Source organism: Dysidea avara, chromosome 12, assembly GCF_963678975.1.
Source record: "Dysidea avara chromosome 12, odDysAvar1.4, whole genome shotgun sequence".
Taxonomy (NCBI): domain Eukaryota; kingdom Metazoa; phylum Porifera; class Demospongiae; order Dictyoceratida; family Dysideidae; genus Dysidea; species Dysidea avara.
In genome coordinates this window covers 18,589,821-18,604,863 of record NC_089283.1, presented here as the reverse complement: position 1 = coordinate 18,604,863, position 15,043 = coordinate 18,589,821, and the positions used below count along the sequence as shown (strand labels likewise).

The 15,043-nt window shown below is 37.4% G+C and overlaps 1 protein-coding gene and 2 long non-coding RNA genes across 3 annotated transcripts; 1 reads left to right on the top strand and 2 right to left on the bottom strand.

Moving 5' to 3' along the window:
• Positions 1–3,940: 3,940 nt before the first annotated feature.
• LOC136241889 (uncharacterized) lies at positions 3,941–6,197 on the bottom strand. Its single transcript, XR_010694441.1, has 2 exons — positions 4,318–6,197; positions 3,941–4,268 (listed from the first exon to the last, which is right to left on the bottom strand). It is a non-coding gene; the product is annotated as an uncharacterized lncRNA (long non-coding RNA).
• Positions 6,198–7,308: 1,111 nt separating this feature from the next.
• LOC136241888 (uncharacterized) lies at positions 7,309–9,873 on the bottom strand. Its single transcript, XR_010694440.1, has 3 exons — positions 8,996–9,873; positions 8,132–8,189; positions 7,309–8,075 (listed from the first exon to the last, which is right to left on the bottom strand). It is a non-coding gene; the product is annotated as an uncharacterized lncRNA (long non-coding RNA).
• Positions 9,874–11,925: 2,052 nt separating this feature from the next.
• LOC136241886 (E3 ubiquitin-protein ligase TRIM71-like) lies at positions 11,926–13,345 on the top strand. Its single transcript, XM_066033270.1, has one exon. It carries the CDS (start codon positions 12,004–12,006, stop codon positions 13,189–13,191), a length of 1,188 nt encoding a protein of 395 aa, XP_065889342.1. The 5' UTR covers positions 11,926–12,003; the 3' UTR covers positions 13,192–13,345.
• Positions 13,346–15,043: the final 1,698 nt, after the last annotated feature.

The window sequence follows — 15,043 nt, the reverse complement described above, 5'->3', positions numbered from 1 at the left end:
TGGTACAAGAAAATCGGCAAGACTTGGAGCATACAATTGCTATATTTTTACAGAAGTTTAACAAGAGCTAACAAAATTATTGCACACGTAAGGAGACCTTGGAACTTATACTAGTCCTCCAACACTTTAATTTCTATTTATCATCTTCCCAGGACCCAATATTGGTATAAACGGATCATAATCCTCTGACATTCCTTAATAATTAAAGAATCAACAAGAGTATATGACTTGAATATTACAAGGCAATTGCCAAGACAGTATTTTAGTAGATGCCCTGTCACAATAACTCTGGGATTCTAACTGTTCATTCTAGTTAGGTTGTTTATATAGGCCATTTTTGTAGTTTGTTTGTACAACACTTCTGGAACTGTAACACTATCAAGAGCTCATAATACTAAGTAGTGAGAGAGTGGAGTGTCTACATTCAGCAATGTCACTGTGTAAAATAGAGTATCCATACCTCTGTAGAACAAGGGCTTTCAACAGTTATATATATCAACATTATTATAATTATGAAAGGGTGCACACTGGGATGGACAGCGAATAAGTTGGTGAGAAATTTGCTGTAAAACTTGCATGAGTATACGTATCACAAACAAGTCACCCTTTAGAGAGTTCAGCTACACTAAACAAGTCTCACCCTGTAGACAGGTCAGCTTCAACCCTGTAGAGAGTTCAGCTGTATTCATTACAATTAACCCTGTAGACCATGCAATCAACTATGTAATAAGATAAGTCACCCTGCTGTAAAGAGTTCAACTACAAACAATTCACCCTGTTGAGAGATCAGCTATGTTACAAGTCACCCATGCGGCCAGTAGAGAGTTAAGCTATACTTGGAAGACACCCTGTAGAGAGTTTCATAGCTTGCCACCCTGTGAAAAGTTACTTAAAAGTCACCCTGTATAGAGAGTTCAAATCACCCTGTAGAACATTCAGCTATGCAATGTTCTAGTATACCTTCAGCTATAGGCAACCTCCCTTGTTTCTACTTTTTATTTCTATGATCCTTAATCAAACTTAAAATTCTTAATTTTTCTTATTATACTTGTTTGTACCATAAATACAAAATCTACGTACTTGACTGCATTGACTGGCAATTCTCTCAGTAGCAAATTTTTACTAATGATATTTTGTATATGTTTCTAAATCTCAATTTGTATCACCTGGTAATGCAACAATTGAAAATCAGCACTATATGGAGCACTTTATGATCACTGCTGTGTGAGAATTCTCTAAAGTCCATATACTAGTACTGCTTTAGAGATGTAAAATGGCTGGGTACATGATATTACTTTTGGAACAGAAAAAAACAAACAATTTCTTTACAATGGATTGCTATGGAACATAGGAAAGAATATTAGATCATAAGTGTGTTGCATAATAATTGTAGTCACATACAGTGATGTGTGGTAAACATGTTAGCCATACAGGGTGGATGAACGGTCAGTGGCCATTGCATCAAAATGTTGTCAAGTATTTATATGCTCTAGGTCTGTTAAAGTTAAGTTCTGAGATTGAATAAATTAAATTGTCAAAATGGTGTTTACACGAAGTCTTCTGTAAAAAAAGTATACATATATTATGCTATTTTTATTATTAATTCATTGTAAAATAATTTTTGTATACAAAATTTGTACGAAAATTTCTGTATATATGCTTACATTACCCATACAAGCCACACACTTTCCCCAAAGGTGTTTTCTCTGCAACACAAATACAATTTTTGGCATAAAATTTTGGTGTAAATGGCAGCCAGTTAACCTGTTACATTCTCATTTTTACGCTGAAACTTTTAACCAGTATAATGTTATATAGTACATAGCTACTTCTACTACTGATTTAGAAATAAGGCAAAAGCATGTACATCCTGATCTTAACATTACAGAGTTACAAATATAAAAATTATCGTGTAGCTGTCGAACAAGCCTTGAATTAGTTGGTGGTGTTTGCTCCCACAACCATGAGGAAGACACAGTTTGTCACCACTTGTTGAGGTTAATATAGAGTTTCTATTAAATTTTCAAAAATTTAGATATTAAAATAGAATGTGTTTATTTTTGCCATTTACCCTTCATTATCTTTTGCTGTTATTAACCCTTTCCGAAAGTCACATATCCCATGACTCCGATCCCATCTGTGCAAAACTGCATACAGAGACTGCATAATTAGTGCAATGTAGTATAGTATAGTGTAGTGTAGTGAAGATCAATCACCAGATTTTTTCCTTTGAAAGTGAAAGGGCAGCTGGGGCACAAAATTACATAAATATGTGCATTAATGAATATATACATTCACAGAAGTGTACAGGGTAGCACATACCAACAGACCACTCACACATGCATTTAGATTGTCCACAACTTTGATCCTTGTGAGGTAATTACAAGGATTCTGAACATATTGTCCTCTGTATTTTAGTTAGTCACATGACACCAAGCTCAACTTGTGCATGTCTGCAGAGAACATTGGTTCGACCAATTATGGAATATGCCGCCCCAGTTTGGGATCTGTATTATAACAATGACATTTATATAAGTTAGAAAAGGTGCAAAGAAGAGCTGCTCGATGGATTGTATCAGATTACTCCAGAAATAGTGTTACGTCATTATTGTCCTCTCTTAGTATACCTACATTACAACAACACCGTCAGTCATCAAGATTAACACTATTCTATACATAATTAATAATACACTACCGATCTCCATCCCCTCACATCATCATAGAACTCAATTTTGTACCAGGCAACATCACCTCAATCATTTCATTTTGCCACAAGCAACCTTCAATACCTATAAATATAGTTTTTATCTTAGAACTGTTAAAGACTGGAATGAGTTGCCAATTAATATAATAGAATCAAGAAACTTGGATGAATATATTTACGTACTTAACCTTCACTACTGTATCAAATTGTATGTACGTACGTACGTACGTATGTATGTATTTGATTGTACCATTTGGGGTTTTCAGCCCTTGGGCAAACCAGCTGAGCTGACTGCCCATTTAAATCTTAATTCTAGAACAAAAATTGACATACATTTTGCAACTATACAGTGAGACTTTTTTAGGGTGGAAGCTCTTGGACCACCAATTCCATGTATACTGTAATTCAAAGGTTGCATACTCTTTAGAAAGGTCACAAGGTTTCAGCAAGAACAGCTACAACATTTCATACAGCAGGACTCACAGCTACGTAAGACATCTCATTAGCATCAGGCTGGTAATGGCGAAATGTCTTACACATATAGCGAGAACATCTGTATAGCTATACAGTGGCGGATCCGGGGGGGGGGGGGGGCACGTGCCCCCCCCTTCAAAAATTGCATACAAGATCGAGATACTCTAATAGAGCAGTCAAATACTCTAATAAAGCAGTCACAGTGTTCACGAGGCATTACCTATGAAGCTATAAATAAGGATTTTATTTTACAAAACATACGTGATATAATATATATTTGGTAAAGGATAACTAGCTATTTTCGTTGTGACATTTTTTTTTTTTTGCTCTTCAACTTTTTTTAGCAAGGTCCCCCCCCTTTCCAAACTCTGGATCCACCCCTGCTATATTAGAAGTCTCTAGAGTAAGTATGTGCCAGCTGAGTTGCTAGATACTAGCTATTGACCAGTTGATGCTGATATCTACAAAATTAATATAGTTATCAGATCTACAAGTATGTACACCAGCTCCTTACTGACTGCACAGTATTGTATATGATAGCATACAGTATAATATTGATCAAGTGATTTGTACACCCACATCAGAAAACCATTCTTCAGTACACTGGTGTAGACCAGAATGTTATACGCATGTGGTCCTTTATCTAAAATAACAGTGAAACACTTAGCAATGCATTCATGCATGCATTAGAACCTTGCATGGATTACAAGACATGTTGTGTCTTGGTTAGCTAATTTGTAGTATCTATACAAAGAGCTGACATTTTACTGGTATTGAGCAATTCTAATGAAACGAAAGTTACAATAATTATGTAGGTATGCATGTAGTACAATAGTGTAAGCAACAGTTCTCACAAACCCATAGTGATCATTTCTATAAAGTCTGGGTCATGGGCAAGTAACATGGAGAGCGGCTACTACAGTCACAGCTACAGGTAGAAGAGCAATGAAAACTTCAAATTCTTGATGGTTCCAACTAGCTGCTAGTGTATTATTAAAGTCATCACTGCTCTATTAAAATACATCATGCTGTTGGCAATGTCCTAATATGACCACACGTAAATAGATGTCTTGTAAACACTATAGTATTCCTGTATGTTTATTATGTTTCACATGTTAATATTAAATTTTAAAAAGCACCTTGTGTTGGGAACCCCTAAGTGTAGCATCCTTCCACCTCCTATGTAGTGGATATGTCCACCTTCAAACTGGAAACCCCTTTATAAATTTCTAGATCCGCCACTGTAAGGGGTCTGTAGGTGCACCATTCCCCAAGATATTGTAGTCTTGTCTGTGTCTCAAGTTTCACTATAAAATTGTATGCAGTTGTAAAATGGGACATTTCATCCTGAACATTGTACATGTTGCAGTAGCAGAAGATGAAAGTGTTTAGCCAGAGATTCAAGACTTGATCAAGGTGCAACAGTCAGACTACACTCCATACATCCAATGATCATGCATCTCTATACTGACAATATTATTGATTAGTACATTATCATATACATATTGAGTGTGAGTTTACTTTCACTATACAAACAATTGAAAGTGATGCTAAGATCAATTGTATAAAATACTGTGTAGCTATTATTATATAGTGAAATGTGTTACTTTCTGATTTCCCATTCATGCAATCTCCAACACTTGTTATTGCATGACTCGTGCCATTCATAGAGATTATACTTGACTTTGAAAATTGCATTGAAGGACCTTCTTGACTGTTTTTGTAGTAGAGCTTACTTTAGGCACAGCCTAGTCTGGCAGTGCCTGCCCCATCGCTTTTAGAGTAAGGATCTGGTAACCGTAGTATATGGTACTTGTGCTACTACGTACCACTATAGTGGTAGAGCCAATCAAATCGCAGTATCCAGTTTAAATAAGCATTTGTGATGTAAAACGTGTACTTTGCACCATGAATAACACAATAACCATAGTTACCAAATTCGGAATAGTTAGAAAGCAGCTGATACTCTCCGAGCGAGACTCTGAGATACACACGCCGTAGACCTATGTTCAGAAGTATTAAGTTTTGTGCTTTCTTCGCCGAGTTACGACAACCTGAAAACAGGTAAATTATTACATCACGCGCAATTTGAAACCACATTTGAATTCCGGTAGCACAAGTACCATATACTACGGTTACCAGATCCTTACTCTAAAAGCGAAGGGGCGGGTGCTGCCAGACTAAGGCACAGCCTTAATGCTGCATGCTCTTCAGTAATATTCTTACAGTATCCACGTATATAAAAGGAGCACATCCCTTTTCAACTCAAAGGAATACAGCTCAGTCCATTTTGTAGCTCGCCTTGTAGACGTGTTCACAACATGTCACTATACATACTTGTATTTCAAACTGGCACACCTTAACACAAAGTTTGCCTGCCTGAAGTTTAATGCATTGTTCATTTCTCTCACATGCACTAGCTGCTTTCCACACAATTTTTTGTCATTTTTGTAGTGTACATGGCACACACAAACAAAAGCATATAATTTTTCCAACATGTCCCACAGTGACCCTTCAGCTTATAGTGACTGTGGAGCATAGGCAAAGCAATTATGCATTGACATCAAAATCGCCTGTTAGACGAAAATGCTTGGAAGTATATTCTAATGAATTAATGCTGAGTCTGATTGATGATTTAACCTTCTACTTCCAGTGCTGTGATTGGCAGAGCCTATTTATAGTAACAAAATTCCATAACATGGCATGAGCTTAAGATACTAACACTTCTTTCGGCATCTTCCTTTTGTTCATGCTCCAAACACAAAAGAAAAAGGAGTCAGGGCACAAGACTATTGTGAACCTATCATTGTAATGATAGCATGCACTGGTAACTGTTATATTGTGCAAGTTACACATCATCAATTTCTATCAGTAAGGCCACATAAACTTAATTATTAGTTTCTCATCCCCATCCGCATGGCCATATGCATTTCTTACCTCATCAAGGCTTTTTTACACCACTGGTGGCTGAGTGCAGCTATCCAGCACCTTCTTAAGTTGGTACCTTACTAGAACAGTCTAAGATGAGTCATTTTAGCTAGCTAATTCAGCTAACTAGTCAGTAAAAAATAAAATAAAAATCCACCCTCCTGCACTGCTATTTTGAGTACAGGAGGATGAGAAACTATATGTGACTGAATTTGACAAAACAAGGCTTCCACACACATCCAATTTTCTGACTTTAACCAACTGTAGCTCGACTACTCAGTAGGCTATTGACCTAAAATTTTCACTCAATTATTCCATAGCATTGTAAAATACCAGGTCAAAATTTGAAACTAATGGCATACTCCTACATTCAGTCATGGTGCTTCAAAGTCATGAAAGTGGATGTGTGTGGAAGCCTTGTTTTGTCAAATTCGGTCACATATATAGATCTAGAAAACTGGCTAAACTTTTTCCTTAGTTTAACACTGTGTAGTTCCCAAATTTACACTATTTATAATAATAAACAAACAGAAAAGAACTTTAAACTTGAGAAGATCTTCTCTTTGATTGTGTTTAGCTAAATGGAATGTAGACGGACAAACAGATGGAGAAATGAAATGGGTATCTGAATGGTCCAGGACCATTTAGATACCCATTTCATTTCTCTTCAGATACTTGTTTCCAAGTCTTATGCCTCAGCCAATGGTTAAGAGCTCATTCAGTTATTTCTCTAGTAATACAGAGAGTTCCGTGAGTTGGCTTATAAATTACTAACATTGAAAGTATAGTTTTGATTGTGGTAGTTAGCTATTGGTAGTCTCGCGTGGCCAGACCACTTTTTTTCCTTTATATTTGGTCGGGAAAAAAAGGGTCTGGTCTGGTTCAAATACCGTATAGCCTAAATATTTCGAGGGGGGAAATTTTTGCTGATTTCACAGTTTTGGGTGTTATCAGTGAAAATTTTAATATTTTGACCTCCATATAGTCTAATACATTTTGGGAGTGTTTGCAAATGTGAAAATTTTATTTTTAGCAACATTGCTCAACCTCGAAATATTTAGGCTATATGGTACCCGCACTTGTTTTCAAAATCCCAGTTGTGGCCGGAATTAACTCTATGCACGCTTACTACAATCAATATAATTATTATTATTATTATTACTAGGACCGCGTCACATACAACCAAGTAGACATACCAACGTTGCAACCTACCCATTGGGCAAGTATAAACAGTGCCATAGGAAACACTCAGAGCAGTGTGCGTGTACCTGTGGAAATGATACATATGCATACGTACACAGGCAAGGGAGTTTAACTGGCATCAGAAAACCACAATACTAAAACACAACCTACACAAAAAACCAAGTTAAGTTAGCTATATTGAAAGTAATTATATTGAAAGTAACTATATGTTGTAGGTGTGACGTGTCTCTGAAGCTGACTCAGCAGTGAAGTGAGGCTATGCAGAATTAGGGATATGGTGAAGGCACAATTAGCAATTGATCCCAATCAAGCCAATATGGCACAACAGACTCTGTTGTAACTAGAGGCCACTGGTGATGAACCTGTATATCAGCAGTGTGGCATTGGCACAGTGATCACAGTGTATAATATTTTGCATACAGCCATGCACAACATACAGGAGATAGTTACACGTTGTTGTATATGCAGCACTGCATCGGCTTCTTCTTTAGCTATTACAGACTCACAGTAGACTAGTAGTTAAGCCGAGTGGAAAATAATTCCAGCCGCCAGCAAGCCAGATGAAGGTGCCGGTATAATGAAAATAATTTCAGCTGCTAGCAAGCCAGATGAAGGATGAAGATGTAGACCTATAATACAACTACCGGTACAAGTATTACATTACTCATTACCTTGCTGTTCCAGCTGGTTGTTTATGAGCGCATCAGCTGGTATCCCAACTGGTCATCAGCTGGTCCTTCACTGCATGACGCCTGGAGCACATATCCTGCACACAAAATACAGTTACAAATATTTAAACATACTTGTAATGTTGTTGCTTACCAGTAAAGTGGCACCTGGCCTCTCCGCGGACGTTTACTAATCTTCTCGTTCGAGCAATCTGTAATTAAACAAGGGCGTGGTGCCAGGCGTTATATAGAATTACACGTACGGTAAGGTCATCAGCATGAACAGGCGTACTTATTATACGGTTGTGCCTTCATTCACAGGCGAATCTATCCCCGCTTAGTTCATGTCTCTAGGCCTCGTAGTTTTCTCAAACATTATTTATTATTTATTTATTATTTATTTATTCATTCATTATTAATGACGTAATTTTAACTGCATTTCGTATTATTCTTAGTACTTGGTTGTATAACTAGGACCGCGTCACATACAACCAAGTACATACACCAACGTTGCAACCTACCCATTGGGCAAGTATAAACAGTGCCATAGGCAGCACTCAGAGCAGTGTGTGTGTACCGGTGGAAATGATACATATGCATACATACACAGGCAAGGGAGTTTAACTGGCATCAGAAAACCACAATACTAAAACACAACCTGCACAAAAATCAAGCTATATTGAAAGTAGTTATATATTGTAGGTGTGACGTGTTTCTCAAGATGACTCAGCAGTGAAGTGAGGCTATGCAGAACAAGGGACATGGTGAAGGCACAATTAATAATTGATCCCAATCAAGCCAATATGGCACAACAGACTCTGTTGTAACTAGAGGCCACTGATGTGCCAGTATATCAGCCGCGGTGTGGCATTGGCACAGTGATCACAATCTATAATATTATGCATACAGCCATGCACAACATACAGGAGATAGTTACACATTGTTGTATATGCAGCACTACATCGGCTTCTTGTTTAGCTAGTAGTTAAGCAAGTACAGGTATTACAATACTCATTACCTTGTTGTTCCAGCTGGTTGTTTAAGAGCGCATCAGCTGGTATCCTAACTGGTCATCAGCTGGTTGTTCACTGCATGCGGCCTGGAGCGCATATCCTGCATACAAAATACACAGTTACAAACATTTAAACATACTTGTAATGTTGTTGTTTACGAGTAAGGTGGCCTCTGGCTCTGCTGTAGCCTTACTAATCTTCTTCTTCAATCAATCTGTAATTAAACAAGGGTGTGGTGCCGGGCATTATATAGAACTACACGTACGGTAAAGTCATCAGCACGAACAGGCGTACTTATTATACGGATGTGCCTTCATTCACAGGCAAATCTATCCCCGCTTAGTTCATGTCTCTAGGCCTCGTAGTTTTCTTAAACATCATTTATTATATATTTATTTCATTCATTATTAATGACATAATTTTAACCGCATTTCGTATTATTCTTAGTACTTGGTTGTATAATTATAGGTAATAATTGTAGAACTCACATGAGTGAGTATGTTACAATAGGTGTAATAATTAAGGCTAATTATAAGTTACAATCTAGTGTTATTAAATGTTCCTTAAAAGTATCTAAATTGTTACAACTTATAGTATCTCTAGGTAGATTGTTCCATAATGAAGTAGGAAAGAAGCTGTACTTGTATGCGTCAATAGCTGTGTCAATAAATTTAAGGTCACTGCCCCAGGTAGCTATGCCTTGTTCTATATGTTATATACAAACATTACAAAACCGTAACTTGCCTGTTTGTCACTGAATGATCGGAATCCTATCTTTTCAATTACCCTCAATGGCATTAACGTCCATTCAAGCATGCTTTGAGAATGCATTAGGACGCGCGCATAGAATTAATCCCGGCCACAACCGGGATTTTGAGAACAAGTGCGGGTATTCGAATCGGACCAGACCCTTTTTCCCCCGACCAAATGTAAAAAAATGTGTGGTCTGGCTAAGCGACTGTATAGCCTAATATTTCGAGGGGGGAAATTTTCGCTGATTTCGCGGTTTTGGGAGTTATCAGTGAAAATTTTAGCCTTGAAATACTTAGACCTCCATATAGTCTAATACATTTTGGGAGTGTTTGTAAATCCACGAAAATTTTATTTTTAGCAACATTGCTCAACCTCAAAATATTTGCCCCTCGAAATATTTAGGCTATACGGTATCGGCATGTCTACGAGAGCAAAGGAATCCGTACAAACACACAATGCATAATTACATAGTACATAGTAATAGTAATAGCATAATAATAGCATGTTTCAAGCCTTTAGTGAAGGGGGAAATGGTCCTGATGTAGGGAAAGAGAATAGTGCACGTGCTGAATTGTCGGTGTTCAATATAGTGCAGACCAGCTAAATAAATTACTTCACACTTGGACAGGCTGACATGGTCCACATTCTGTAGGTATGCCTTGCAATGACAGCGTACAGGACAAAGTTCTTGTAAACAATTTCAATTTACTACATACTGTAACAGTATAGCTGCTATTTTGAAGGCACACACATGCATGTTGCTGTACCTTGATTTGTTTGCTACTGATTATGGAGGATGATTTGATGCCTACCAACTGAGGCGATTCACTTGGTTTGTCTTTTAACTCAGACTCTACTGATTGTGTGCAGTGTAACACCATTTTGCAGTAAATGTACTTGAAATTTAACTGTTAGACTGGAGTGATTCAATTATATCTAATCACGAGCAAGAGTTGAACTTGCACACGCAGGATAACAAAAGGCAGAAATGATAACCCTCTTGAGTTTACTTAATCTCATTGAATATTGGGACAGTCTGTACTAATATATTGCAGGTCCCTATGGTGAATGGGTGAATCCCCCAATTCCCTGTATCCCACCATCCCAACATAAGCAGCCCATTGTGTTTATGTTATGAAGTAACAGCTGCTCGTGCCTAATTGTATAAAATAACAAAGGTTATCTGCACGCACAACATGGGGCAGGGTACAAAACCTTGCACGAGACTGTACTATCAGCAAAGATTGCAAATGTAATTCAATGCCAATATTTCTGTATTAACCAATTCAATGAAATATTAAAAATTAATTTAAGGTGTTTAATCATGCAATACAGCTACTCAACCTATACAGCACTGTGCATGACAATAAATTGATTTCAGTGGCTGCTTTGAGCTTCAGTAATGGTGGAGTAATATATAACATACACCTGTAGAATGGCATGACCCACACACTATAGCTAACTGTCACAAATGAAAGGCAGACAGTGCTGCACAGATGATTAGGTACGCAGATATTTAACAAAGTTTTACAGATACAACAGGAAGTACTGACGAAAGAAAAATTTGAAAAATTTGCAATATTATTAATCAGCTTTGACGAATTAAAATTTGACGAAAAGCAAAAAATAAACACTGACTTTTGAGGTGCTTATTGGACAAATTAAAATTTAACCAATTTGTCAAATTTTACTTTTGTCAAAAATTTGTAAATTTACAGTTAATATTGTTTCAGAAATTGTACTACAGTATTATCCATTAGCTACGTAGTTATGCTCACAGGTAATTCTAAGGGGAAGGGGGGGGGGGGGGGATTCTATAGGTCTAGCTACCAACACCACTGCAAAACCATCTGCAACTGCATGGGACAATCTAAGCCTCTGCCCCTCTACTATAATTGACCAAGGCAAGTTGAAATATATCTGGACTGAAGGAAATTATCACCATGTCTATGTTAAGAATTCTGTTCATAGCATTGTAGCATAAACATTACAACCAGGCAAACAGTGGTGATCTTGGTGGTGATGTGATACATACTGATGCATACTTAACTCACCTCTGTTATCCTGGCAGACCCCCCTTAGTAGCACGTCATCACAGGCCACTGGCTGCTGTCACCTCTCCCCAGAATCGAGGTTTGATAAAGCGTGTCAGTGTGCTTAATAATTGTTTTATAAAAGCGCCTATAGCGCAGTGTTGTTACGTTATTTTACGTAGCGGGCATCAAACGATGTGAAAGTAACGAAACCCTATTCCGTAAAGATGGCGGTGAAGGGTGATCTCCGAACGCGATTAGGAGAAGAACTTATGTGCGCCATTTGCTGTGACCAGTACAAAGACCCCAGGATGTTACCTTGTCGACATGCGTTTTGTAAACGATGTCTAGAAGAATATCAAGAGTCACGTGAAAAGCAACGTGATATTTTAGTTTGTCCTGTATGCAAGAAGGCCACCAATTTGCCTCCTCAAGGGATAAGCAATTTACCAGCTGACTTCAAGATGAAGAGCATCGTTGATGTAATGCAGGACACTGAACTATCTGATCCTGTGCCAGCCAAGAGTAGCAAACCAGGCCCCTTACCAATGCGCCCATTTCTTGACTACACTGCTAAAGCACGGGCCAGGCCATTATTGACAGTAACGTCTTATGGTGATGGTGAGCCATTTGGTTGTCCATACGGATTAGCTTTTGGCACCAATGGGATCATTGTGATCAGCGACTGGAAAATGAACAAACTGATCTTCTTTGACAAGCATATGAAGTTTAAGTCTGTGACTGGTGCCTCGAGCTGGTTCAGTCGTAATGATTGTCTCAACAAGCCCAGTGGACTGGCCTCTGACCCAGATGGGAACATTTATGTAGCGGACAGGGATAACCATTGTGTTAAAAAGTTCAGCATTTTGGGAAAGTTCATTTCAAAAGTCGGAACTGGCAAGCCAGGTTCAAGGAACGGAGAGTTTAACGAACCACGTGCATTAGCAGTTTCTTCAAAGAACATTCTGTATGTGGTAGATGCACTAAACAACCGAATACAAGTATTTAATGGTGACAAGTTCCAGCTCTCATTTGGCTCACTGGGCAGTGAACCAGGTCAGCTACACCTTCCTCGTGGTGTGACCCTCAATTCCGCTGAAGACCAAGTGTTTGTAGCTGACAATAAGAACAGCCGTGTTCAAATATTCAGCTCTCAACAAGGATTATTTCTTCGTGAAATAGTCCATGACAAATTATGCTTTCCTCTGGGCATCAGTTGCAACGGAGATGGTCACTTGTTTGTGTGCTCAAGTAACAATAGAGTAATTGTATTCAGAGAGGATGGTACTATGGTGACCACTATCGAAGGCAACCTTGATGGGGAAGAGAGATTTAATAAACCTGCTGAAGCAAAACTTAACAATAATGGACAAATAATCATTGTGTCTAAATGCGGCAGTGTTGTAGTATTGTAACTCATAGCTTTTGGTAGATTTTTGTTGCTTTTATACAGCATTATAGGATGATTTCAGTAAGTATAATAAGAAGTAATTTGCTGTTGTAGAGTTCAGTATGACTGTGTTCATTAACAAGGTTATCTGAAGAAACACATTTCTTAGTACTTTGCAATCGTTGACTTAACATTGGTATAGGTAACAATGCGCACGTTTTTTTATTTTGCAAGATGGTACATTTCTCCTAACCTTGGCTTGATTGATAAGATGTGCAAGTTAAGAAATCCCTAAATCACATTGAATAACCTTTAATTTGTGGCAATTGTAAGAAAATGGCATAGCATCAAATTCATTCTGAATCTGACAATTATGAATGACTTACTTCAAGTCCCATTTTTGTTTTGTTTTCATGAGTGGTCCAGTTGTTGTTCCTGGTCCGGTGTTGATACTTCTCTCTCCTGGATCTGAAATATATCTCAGTCTTCCATCAACTACAGGGTCTTATATAGATAAGTGCATTAACAGTCTGTAGACCCCTACTTTAATTGAAAGTATAGTTTGTGCCAAGACTCATTCCAGTTATTGCTTCACAGTGAATGTTACCTAATGTGTCTAGCTTGGTTGAGTGTTATAGAATCTGTTCAAAGCAGGACAGATGTATATGCTAGCTGCAGCCTCAACATTCTGCTATGTTTTAGCCACAAATTAGAAGCATTTTAATCCAAACATCATTGCATCAAATTTGTGAACCATATATATATTATACCAAGAGGGGTCCTTTCGTCAGTCGTCCATTTGAATGGCATGCATGTGGTTTTCTCTATGGAATGCCTCTCAATTATGGTTATGTAATGAACCGCAGGAATTGAACAAACTGTCCTATTTGGGACTAACTGAAGTATATAGCTTTATGCAATGAACGATAATACAAACAAGTAAATGTGCACACATATATGTGACCCTATTTTGGAAAACCATACATTTGGGCACATTGCCCTATTTTGGAAAACCATACATTTGGGCACATTGGCCAATTTTCTTTTTTTATAGCTACAATGAAGCATTGAGTGGTTATCTACCTTGTGTGAAAATTTTGTGATGATACAATGAAGCATTCCAAAGATATGGCTAATTTACTGTCTAATACATAACAATAACTTTTCATTATCAGTTTATAGTACTGCATAGTGATTAGGTGTGACAAATAGATGGCAAATCACTTTGTTGACAAAGATCTCCATTTTTACATTCTAAAATAGATGAAAAGAGATCCTTGATAGTTTCATCATGTGTTCTTTGTGCTTTTCTTCAATTAAATCACTTGTGTTATTGTGTAAAGACAAGAAAATGTTTGCTTTTGGGAATGAGCAAATCACCCAATTTGTAAATTAATTGCTGTCCCACCCATTGTGAAACTACTACTAACATGGTCTGATATAATTGAGTATATCTCCTAGAATAAAGAAGTTATGGGTGTGAAATTTCATAGCAAGAAGGCTTAATAGTTGCTTTAGCAGAATAATTATATATAAAAAAGTTAATTTTAAAAATATCGCTGAAATTTTTAATTGAGCATTCCCACAAATTTTTCATGTACCCAAATATATGGTTTTCCAAAATATGGTCACATATTATAAACAGGAGATTCTTCAACTAGTCCAAAAGTTACCACCCATTTCAACTACTTATATATAGTTGGTACGTGTTCACCTGAACCCCTGCCAAATACAGTAATATCAAAGAAGTGACATGTGTTCACTCCCGATGGTTTTGTATTGGAACAAGCATGTTTTTATGTTGTAAACGTGTTTATGCACCTGAATCATCTATACTAAATGTATGGAATATTTTAAAGCCTCATGACTCACTTGTT

What these genes read in the sequence shown, in the direction of transcription:
- LOC136241886 (XM_066033270.1), top strand. Translation starts at nt 12,004, where the DNA reads ATGGCGGTGAAGGGTGATCTCCGAACGCGATTAGGAGAAGAACTTATG.